At 30.1% G+C, this 11,462-nt stretch overlaps 1 protein-coding gene across 1 annotated transcript in view; it reads right to left on the minus strand.

Annotated features, from left to right (window-relative positions):
* The window catches only part of LOC111636410, a 36,669-nt gene extending 32,397 nt beyond the window's left edge, over window positions 1-4,272 (minus strand). The window contains exons 1-2 of the mRNA XM_023381657.1: window positions 4,142-4,272; window positions 3,821-4,025 (exon numbers count right to left, since the gene is read on the minus strand). Of these exons, the coding sequence (XP_023237425.1) occupies window positions 3,821-3,953 (133 nt within the window). The 5' untranslated portion in view covers window positions 3,954-4,025; window positions 4,142-4,272. The remainder of the gene's footprint in view (window positions 1-3,820; window positions 4,026-4,141) is intronic.
* Window positions 4,273-11,462: the final 7,190 nt, after the last annotated feature.

The following is an 11,462-nucleotide window of genomic DNA, read 5'->3' on the forward strand; positions in this document are numbered from 1 at the left end:
CTATAATGATATTTAGCAAAACAAGAAAAAATATTGTAATAGAGAAATTTGTTGTTATACTGAGAGTTTTAAAACAATATCTCCTTCCTCATTTAATATTGTTGAATGGCTATTTCTACAAAGTTAGACAATGTTAAAACCAAAACACAGAGTATTATCATCAGGATCAATCTGTATAAATATTGGAAGGAAAAGACCAACAATAACAAGTAAGAAAAATTTCTCATTGTTGGGTTTAGAATGAATATACAAAATAAGGCATATTTGTGTACAGTATTCATTTATACTTTTAATTTTTGTAGTATGATATAAAATAAAAACATATTGGAAGGGAATCACAATAAAAATACACAAATTAATTATTCACTTAACCTATGAAAATATTTATGCATCTCAATGAATAATTTGTTTAGTTGGACAGAAATTATAACCAATGCCTTTAAAACTTTTGGGACACAAAAACCATTGGATACTGAGAATTTTTTTTATTACAGGAACTACTATTAAATATCAATTTTGACTTCATTACTGAAATTTAAAGGCAGTGCATTTTTATTGTATTTTATTTCAATTTGTGTTTCTGTTATTTCATTACTCTTCTGATAATTCTTTTTTATAGAGCTTATGAAATAATAATGTAAACTCATGTCATTGATCAAATTCAAACTTAGAAATAAAGAATTAAAAAAAATTCAAATTTCAAAACTTTTATTTTCTGAATAAGATTTTTCTTTTTACTTTCCCAGCTGTTATGTATGCATAACAAGTGAAAGTATTGGAATCATGTCAAATTTGACCCTACCAGTTTTTTTGCAAATCTTCATGTTTTGAGACTTAAGACCTAAATTTAAAAAAAAAATTCTCTATGGGTGTGTGTGTGTGTGTGTGTTTTGGCATCATTTTGCTTAATATCTCAGGATGGGGTAAAGATTAAGTAAGAAAATTTGGCATGGCAGCTTGTATATGAGGGGCATTAATGCTATTAAATTTTGGTGGTTAAAAGTCAAAGGAGTGGGAAGATAAAGGGGATCATGTGTATCTCCAAGTAAGGTCACACTTAATGACAATTTTACTTGTTAGTAACAATTATACTTTTTTATAAAACTCATCCTTATCCTCAAAATTAAGCTTTTTGCCATTTTATAGAATTTAAAAATATAAAAATTTTTTTATAACAAAATCTCATAACAGATGGTCACCATACAATTTTAAATAATTACTATAAATTTATTATCCAAAATAAATACAACAAAACTTATATAAAAATATGTAGCTAGTAGATTTAGATTTTGTCCTAGTAAATTTTTCTACAAAGGGAGTCAAAGGCTGGAGCAACAAAACTTTTGGCAAATGATGTAGCAACAAAACTTTTGGCAAATGATGTCTGACAAAAGAGCATATTGCAAACTTTCCTAGTAAAGCTGGGAAAGTAATACAATTTGTCGATTTTTTTTCTTATGAATAGAGTAAGTAAACACTATGTTAACATTAAATAGCCTAATAAATCATAATAAATTTTAAAAATTTTAGAAGCAAACTTTTTCTTTTTGGCTAAGTCTAAGATTTTAATTTTTCCTTTAAACTTTTAACTGTTCCTATTACTATATATTCAAGGCTTCTCAGAACTACCAACATAACTATCCTTGCATTTTGCAGCCATGTTGGCAAAGTAATTAGCATAAATGAAACCAAAAAAAACACTGTTATCATCCAGACATGACATGTCACAAGTGAGAATACCAAAGACTGATGCAAGTTCCAGGGCTTAGTGTAAAATAAAGAAATGAGTCATAGCAATTCTTTCCCAATAAAAGAATGAGCATAAATGGGCAAGATGCTGCAAGACTTTGTGCACCTTAACAGCACATATTCAGTGCACAATTAAAAACTTCTATCTTATGTATTTCTTTTTTATTTCATTTTTGGATTGCCAATAGCATAAAACTAAAAGCATGTTCAGCATAGTCCTACAGTATTTTGAGACAAAAATAGCCATGTGTATATGATATCATAAATCTACAACATTTCCATAATGCTTCTTTTATTGCATGATTCTGATTGATCTGCTGACTAGTACTGTAATTTTCAATAATAAAGTATACTGCAATTTTTACATGACTATTCAATTGGTCAAGAGCATAAAAAAATTGAAAACTAATTTAATGAATAAGTTTATTGTAGTAGCTTCTCTATACAAAGAATCAGAAAATAAATCATTGAGAAAATGTAACTTTGTTAAATTAAAATAATAAAATAAATATTATTTCATACAATAACAATGTATGTAAAACACTTTTTTAAAATATATTTTCTATTTTTTAATTTTTAAAATCTAGAAAAATAATATTTTAATATTTCAGTTCATTTTATATTTCATACATATTTTCTTATAATCTAACATACATATCATAAATGTTATAATGTAATTCAGGAAAATATAAGTAAAAAAATGACATATCATCCTTTAAAAATTTTGTATTGGGTTGTTCAGAAAATAACTTCGTTTTTCATGAAAAAAAAAAAAAAAAAACAATTTTCTTAAATATATAAATATTTTATTGAATTATAAACTGACCATTTTAGTCCAATACCTTTTGCCACCTTTCTGGTAGTATCATGATTCCACACTCATAAAATTTCTGATCTTTGCTTACAAAATACTGATCCAAGTGATTTTTGACATCCTCATTTGAAGTAAGTGTTTTACCATTTAAAAAATTTTGTACAGACTGGAACAAGTAATAATCCAAGGGTGCTAGATCTGGCAAATATGGTGGGTGTGGTAGCACATCTCATCCAAGCTGTAACAGCTTCTGACAAATTACCAAACTTGTGTAAGATCTGGTATTATCATGGTGAAACACTACACCTTTTCTGTTGATCAATACTAGCCTTTTCTGTTTGATGGTATCACTCAATTTGTCCAGTTGATGGCAGTACACTTCCGAATCAATTGTGGAATTGTCTGGTAGAAGCTCGGGAAAAAAAAATTCCATTAAAATCCCACCAAATAGAGAGCACCACTTTTTTTATGAATATCAGCTTTCAAAGTACTATGAGCTGGCTCATCTCTTCTACTCCATAATTGCTTGCATTCAGCATTGTTACAAACAATCCATTTTTCATTGCCAGTTATGATTCACTTCAAAAATAGATAATTTTCTTGATGTTTGAGAATCAAATCACACATGTCAATGTGACAGCAAATCTCTTTCTTTAAGAGCATAAGGAACCCATATATTGAGCTTTGAAGCAAAACCATGTAGTTTCAAGTAATCATAAACAATTGAATTTGACAAATTTAATCTCTTAATGATTTCTTGTGTTGTTGTTAGCAGTTTGCTTCAATCGATACCTTTATTTTGTCTTCATCAGCTTTCAACTTGCCTTCCAGAACATGGTGCATCTTCAATATTGAAATTGCCAGAACAAAATTTTGCAAATCATTTTGGCATTATTGTTCTGTCAACACATCTTCTCCATACACATCACACTATTTTTTTTCTTGCTTGAACAGCATTCTTAACTTTTCAATAATAAATAAGGAAAATATGCTGAAAATGCTGTTTTCAATTTTCCATATTTGATGGAGGAAAAAAAAAATTCAATTGCAAAGAATCAAACAAAATTTTTTACAAATAAGCATTGAAATGTCAGATGTCAAAATATATAATGACAATACAATTTAGAATGAAATTGGTGGGTAAAAATACAACTAATCTCTCTGGTGGTAAAAAAAAAACAAAATTACTTTCCAAACAACCCAATATATTCTGAAATATTAAAAACTGGAGAAATAGATTGCTATAAATTTACTTACATGTATAACCCATCACTTCGGCAATTTCTGACCATGCTAATTCTCGCTTATCAATATCTCTATAATCTCGTCTCTTAGGATCATACAGTTCTGGATGCTTCTGAACTTCTTCAATTAGTTGTTTGTCATCCATTTTGAAGATGCAATCAATCCTCAACTATACATCAGATGTTTTGCTTGTCCATCAATGCCGATTGGCTAAAAGCTTCCAAATGGAGGGAAAAGATAAAATGGTTTTATCTTTACCTATTGTGATGATTCAGCTTTCACGTGTTGCATTTAATTGTCATACTGAATATAAATAATTTAGAAATTGCTTACACTTGTAATATTAGAGCTGAAATATGTATCCACATGTGCAATATGAAGCTTTTTTAGAAGATAGAACCACAAACACTAATTCCATGCATCATAGGAAAAAATTAATAGTAATGAATATCAATATAAAATTGGGGAATTTTCCATATGTATTTTCAAATGTTTAAAAAAGTTAATCATCATGAATACTAATTTATATTTATATAAATGATATTCAACAAATATATTTTATCAATAAAAAAAAAACAACAAATACTATCTACAAAGCTTAAATGACATATTTATGAACAATATAAAACACATTAAGAAGCAATTTATTTAAACATTTTATATAAAATAAACTTTAGTCATATATGAGTTTGAACCTTGTTATCACCTTATAACTTTATCAATTATATATTTATTAGCCAATGTAATTTAATTATTAGAAATAACTTTTTTAATAAATTATAACTTTGCTATAAACTTCAAAAAATGAAATTAGTAATTTCTGTTAATCTTAATTAAATAAGCAAATTTAACTGATAAAGTAATATTGATGTTACTCAGAGGCTCGTGATTAAATCTAATATTAGATGAAAAAGACAAATCTGTAAACATAAAATTATTTAACATTTTTGTACTTTAATTTGACATATAGTTTTTTTTTACTATAACTAAATATCTGAGTAAAAAATTTATTAATAAAAATGTTACAATAATAAATATTTTGTAGAACTGATTTTTACTCTACACTATTAGTAAGTTATAAAAGTTGTTATATTCATGAAATAACAGAAATTGTAATAAAAACAAATCATATTCCTTTTAAAGAAACAAAGTATATAGATGAAGGAATTATTTTGTATAATATAAGAAAAAAGATTGCAATTAGATTTACATTAAATACTAATTGCTAACTGACCAGGACTAACTAGTTGAATAATTAGGGAATTATATAAAATTTAATTTATAATTTTGTTTAATATTTACAATATTACATTTTCCATACTCCAATGATTTCTTTTATCCAATGGAGTCAATTTATTCGACTGGGGAATGTCTTATTCACTTTTACTATCCTATTTTCCAATTTTAATTTAACAGCAATTTATTCATTGTTAAATGTGTATTTTTATAGTAACATCTGAACATATAACTTACAATCAATGCTAAGGCATGTAGTTTTTGAAATGATATTTACAATATTTGCTGCATTAATTTAATATTAACTGTGATTCTAAAATTTAAAAAATTAATTTTCTTATGTTAAACGAATTTTTAAAAAATTTTATCTTAGAATTATAGCCAGAACTCTGGAATCAGTATACAAAACTTCCTCCATAAAAGCTCAATATGTATTATTGCATTTTCTTCTGAGAAAAATTTTAGGTAGCTGAACTACAATGTTAACTGGTTACTTCCTTGCAAACCTCAAAAACAATTCACATTTTTCACAAATTGTGTGGGGTTTCATGTACAAAATGGTCATTATCGGAGTTACTCTTTATATTGAATGCAGAATGAATTTTACTTTAATATCTAATATAATGATACAGTGGAAACTGTTTAAACCAGACTCCCAGTATAATGGAAACCTGCTTATTATGATTTTTCTTCTAGTCCCTTATCCTGTAATATACAAGTTAATGTAATTTTATCTGTTTAAGCCAGAGACTGCTTAATGTGGACACACACTGCAATTTTGAGTCCACAAAAAGTAAAACAATCTTAAGACAGAAGTGAAGATAAATAATGTGCAAAAACTGTGTCTGATAATGCCATCTTTGTGTGTTCTATTTTTAGTCTTACTTTTAGCTTAAACAAAAAGCATCACTGTGTAGTGCAACTTTACAGTATTAGTTATTATATTACTGAAATTCAGAATAGCAGAAACGTCAAGAATAAAGATGAATACACAACATTTAAAATCTAAAATAAGCTCATGAATAATGAAGAAAAACATTTAAGTGTTAAAGAACACTGCTGAAAATTTAGTTGTTTCAAAACAAAAGTTTATCAAATTCTGAGAAACAAAGAAAAAAAAAATCAAGAAGAATGACTGAATGGTAAACATCAGGGAGATTTGAAAAACCAGAAATGAAACTCATAACAGAATAATGTACGAATAGTTTCTAAATACAAGACTATATAATATTCCAATTTCAAGACCTATTCTACAAAAGAACGACAGAATTATCACACATTTGAAGAATGAGTCAAAGTTTCTAATAGTTGGCTTGAAAGCTTCAAAGCTCAAAACATTATAACTTTCACAGATTTATGAGAAAGCTAAAGATGTTGATCTGACAGAAGTAAAAGAATAGAAGCAGAAATTGATTGAATTAAAACTAAAGAATATGAACCTAGACACTGTAGTTGTAATGAAACAAAACTGTTAATTTTTGAGCTCTCCCAAAAAAAAAAACTTTGAGTTTATACCAAATTTTGACAGAATAACTGGCATGCCACATATAAACTGGGGAGATCAGCATGCCTGAAACCCACGGGTTACTGGCATGCTGGTTGAACTGCAACTAAAATATAAAATTACAGTGGAACCTCGGTTAACGAACGTCCTGGTTAACGACCAAATCGGTTAACGAACTTTTATTTTGCAAAAGTTTTGTCTTGGATAACGAACAAAATTCGGATAACGAACGTAACGGTATTTTGTGTCAAATTTTAGTTGTTGTTAGGCATGCGCGAGTTAAGCATTGCTTTTCCGAGTGTTTGTGCTATACTTCTTTTTCCAGTTTTGTGATTTATATATTTAATCAATATGACATCCAAGAAAGAANTTCTTCTTCAAGTAACCAATGACTGTTAAATGAATGCGATTCAAATTAAAGTCAAATTGGAACACCATTCAGAATTCTATTGCGTGGATATCGATAACATCATTCAGGCGTGCGCCCCTTTAACGACTGTAGATTATTATAAGTTCTTGTCTATGAGCACCTGCCATGCAGTTGACAGGGTGATTTCATCTTTATGGTTAATGCAGTTATCATCTTTAAGTATAGCCATACAGATGTAAAGAGCCTCTAGCCATCTAAGATGGTTTACGTATTGTGTAGTGAAAATCACTTTGGCTTGATTGAACAATGGTTCTATTTCTGGATCTGAGGCATAGATAGCAAGAGCAATGGTGGGCTTCGCATGTAGAATATCCTCTGCGTGTTCTTTCATTCTCACTTCCAGGGAGCGCTTAGTGGACCCTATGTAGATCAGGTTTCTGTCCCATCTATGGTCCATAATCAAGATGGTGTACATCCCAGGGAGTCGTTCTATCTCAACGCTATCAGAGAAACAGCACTGGGTCCCAAAAAAGACAGGGTCTGAAAGCCAAGTGTCCAGGCAAAGAAGCACCCAAGCTGCTCAGACTCGGTCACAGAAAACTGTGATGTCCCAGATTCACATGACGCTGCCAAGCCAGAAGTGTGAGAAAAACAAGAAACGTGTTTTGATCAACACAAAAGAATTTGTTCCAGAAAGTGAGACCAAAAACAAACAAAAAGCTTTGAAAAAACCATGCCAAAGACTAATCTAAATAAAAAGCTCACGCTATACTGAGAGTGGTCTCAGAGAGAGAGGTCGATGACCTCCATTGATCATGGTCATGAAAAAAGTCAGAAACAAAAAATTTAGGAAAACGTTAGGTGGTGATTGTCAAGAACTGCTGTAACCATCACCCAAAAACGCCCCAAAACACAAAAATCAAGCAAAAAACTGAGAAAAGAAAAACAATCAACAAGAGAAAAACAAGAAAAACAAAAATGCAATAAAAAAGACCAAACTGGAGGAAAAAAACCCTGCAAAAGCAGAAAAAACAAAAAATCAGCAATAAATGACCACCATTACAAACCATTGCAACAGTCATCTCAAAAGCAAAACAAGCAAAAAAGAAGGAAAGAGACACTATGGCCAGAAACATATGCATAAAATTCGGCATTATATCTAGAATAAAACAAAGCATAAAAATTTTTCTGAAATTTTGGCTGAAAAATAACTGAAAAAAAAGTAGAGCATGTGTGTACTTTTTATTAATAAACCAACAAACGCCTAAATAATAGTGCTATAATATGGCTATAATTAAATAATAAATACAAATGAATTTGGTATAGAGGTAAGTGTTAAGTGCCATCTCTTATCTAAATTAATAATTATAATTTTTAATAATTTAATAAATAATTTAGAACAGTCTGTTTAGGCATTTGTTGGTTTATTAATATATCATCAGGCTTTGAGATGTATTATATCTACTTTTTATGCGCATAAAATTTTTACACCAAAATTCTTCCAATAAAGAGAACCATACTGGTCATTCACAGTTGGCACTGTGAGTGCCACTCTAGGCCAATTCTTTTCTTCCAAAACTTTCTAAACTTAAGAATTTAACTTCATTCATATTAAAATGTAACTACAATACAAACTATTGTATATATTAGCTGTCTAAATAATAATGTAAAAAGTGTTGTTCATATATATGATTAAATTCACTAAGCCAGTGGTTCCCAAACTTTTTTGATTCTCAGCACCATTGCTAAATCCAGTTTTTTCCAAAGTGCTCTATGTCAAATTCTAACAAATACAATTTGCAAAATAGTCTATATTTTTTTAAATTAAAGAGCACCATCAGTACAGATACCAATACATTTGATCTGCTCCAAATCATCTTCGGATATAAAAATATCAGAGATCTCAAACAAGTCATGAGTCTTAACATCAGCAGTAAAACTTTTACAAAAAAGAAATGTTATTACTATGTATAAACTGTACATAGCAAATCAAGTGAGCATCATAATTATTATCTGTGTCCTCATCTAGCTGCAACCCAAATTCCTTCCCTTTTATTTTTTCAATTAACTGAACATTGAAGGTCCTTCCCTATGTGCTGTGTGAGAAATCAGACTTCAACATAAACAGTTTAATGTCATAACATCAACTTTCACACCTGGGAGTAAATGATTTGTTAAGTTCTCAGCAATGACAGCAATGCTTTCTCATAACCTCCCAACCTACTATCTTCATATCTCCAAGTCAATATAGCCAGAAACTGCAAGTTTAAGCAGTCGTCACAAGTCCCTCAACGAAATATCATCCCTTACCTAGTGCCAATGGATATAATTAGTTCTTGCAGATACTTCAGTTCAACAGATACAGTAAACTCCTGATTATCTGGGCTAATGGTGGAGAGAGGTGGCACAGATAATCCGAACTATAATTATTTATTTCTAAAATACAACATTTAGATTCAATGTAGATTCACCTTTTTCAAATTTTTCAATTAATGTTAGTTTTGTTTTATAGTAAGTACAACTTTCTTTAGATTATTAGGCATTTTAAGGGTACTTATCTGAAAATTAAAAAAAAACATCTTATTTTACGTAATTTTACACTAAAAGTATTTGTGGGAGAGTTATTTGAAAAAAATATTATGTATAATATGTATTATACATATGTACATATAATCAAATCTTAAATTGTAATACGTATTATAACATGCAACTAAACGAAACTTTGTATAAACGTATCATTTTCTTCTCCGAAAAGAAACGTCCGGCGCAAAAGAAGTGGCCTAACTAAAACCAGTTCAGCTGACTTCAGATACCCCCACCACCTGCTTCAAACATCTAAATATGAATACGTGCAGACTTATAGGATGTGTAAACATGAAAGCGAGCAACTATTTAAAAAATACACACACATATAATTATTTTTTTAAAATTAAATTCATGCACAGATAATCCGCAAACCAAATAATCTGCACACGGATAATTGGGAGTTTATTGTATTTCATTTTTGAAAAGGTTTGTTTCACAAAGGTAAAGTACAGTACATAAGAGCAAAAATAGAAAATACAAGCCAACAAAATGCAAATTTCTAAAGACTTAAAAATTCTCTTCTGACAGACATTCGAAGGTTGATGGTAAAATATGTCAGTGAAAACAAGTTACACAAGCCAGATAAATATGCTTTGGGAGGAGACCTTAGTTACATCTTTAACACTTAATCTGCAACAACTATAATATTACATTTCTTGCTATATCACAATATTCCAGCAAGTTTAAAACATTACATTTGTAACATGATATAGACAAATTCTCTCTCTCTCTCTCTCTTAGTTTGTCTGGTGACCACCAGTAACAATGATAGCAATATATTTCATGAGAGTGATAAAGATTGTTATGCCTATCCAAGAGTGAAGAAAGTACAGGTAAGCAGTAATTATTTTTAGAGTCATATACAGTGGTGCCTTGTATAACGTACTTAATCTGTTTCAGGTGCACATCTGTTAAGTGAAAAGTCCGTTATACGAAACGCCTTTTCCCATAGAAATACATGTTAAAACATAATTCATTCCGCAGCATAATATAACCATACTGTACCATAAAAAAAATGAAAATGGAGCAGTCACCAATTATGCCGGGTAGTCAGATGTAAGGAGGAGGTGGAGGAACACTTTCTTCACACATTCATACAGATACAGAATTTTTACACATTGCAGCAGGTCTTTTTTTTTATTGTTTTTTAATCGGAGTCAGATTCGAGAGAGGCTACTGGAGCTTGCAGGGTCAACCCCTCTTGCTCCATCCTTTGTTTTTTGTCTGCTGGCTTCTTGAAAAACATGTCCAAGGTGGTCTGTTTCTCTCTCTTCTTCAACATCTGTCAGAAATGATGGGCAATGGTGTCATTGTAGAGATCATTGATCCTGTTGGCCTCAGCTCTGTTTGGATAATGAGTGTTGGTAAACTCCTGAACCTTTCCCCATTCGACAAGGAAGTTTTTGTCAACTTTCACTCCTTCTGATGATTTCTTGCTTTGTTTCAATTCAAATCACCTTTCTGTTTATTTAGAAGCCATGATTTGCACAACACTTGAATAAATGTAAATACTCTGCACTGAGGTGATATACGTAATAAACAAGGGAGTAAGCCAAATCCCGACGGGAGCTCTGTACTTCAGATATACTAATAATATATTCTAATAATACTAATATATTATAAAAATAGCAGATTGTCATTGGCAACAGCAAAAGAGTGAAAACATTATTCGCACTTGTTCACAGAAAGTTTGTTGTTCACCTCACGTCACTGCCGAATGGAAAGTCTGTTGTTCAAGTCACGTAACGGCCAAACAGAAAGTCCATTGTTCGCAGCATCCGTTATTCGAGACATACGTTATATGAGGCACCACTGTAATTTATGTAATACTATATAATTGATACATTCTTGCATACTTTCAGAACAAAAATCTGATTCCAATACTTCTGATGGTGCCATCCCATCACATCTACTATACCACTATAACCAGTGGTGATATTCGAAATATTTAACAAAGG

The sequence above is a fragment of the Centruroides sculpturatus genome, unplaced genomic scaffold (genome assembly GCF_000671375.1).
Source record: "Centruroides sculpturatus isolate CEXI.00-Female unplaced genomic scaffold, Cexi_2.0 scaffold761, whole genome shotgun sequence".
Taxonomy (NCBI): Eukaryota; Metazoa; Arthropoda; class Arachnida; order Scorpiones; family Buthidae; genus Centruroides; species Centruroides sculpturatus.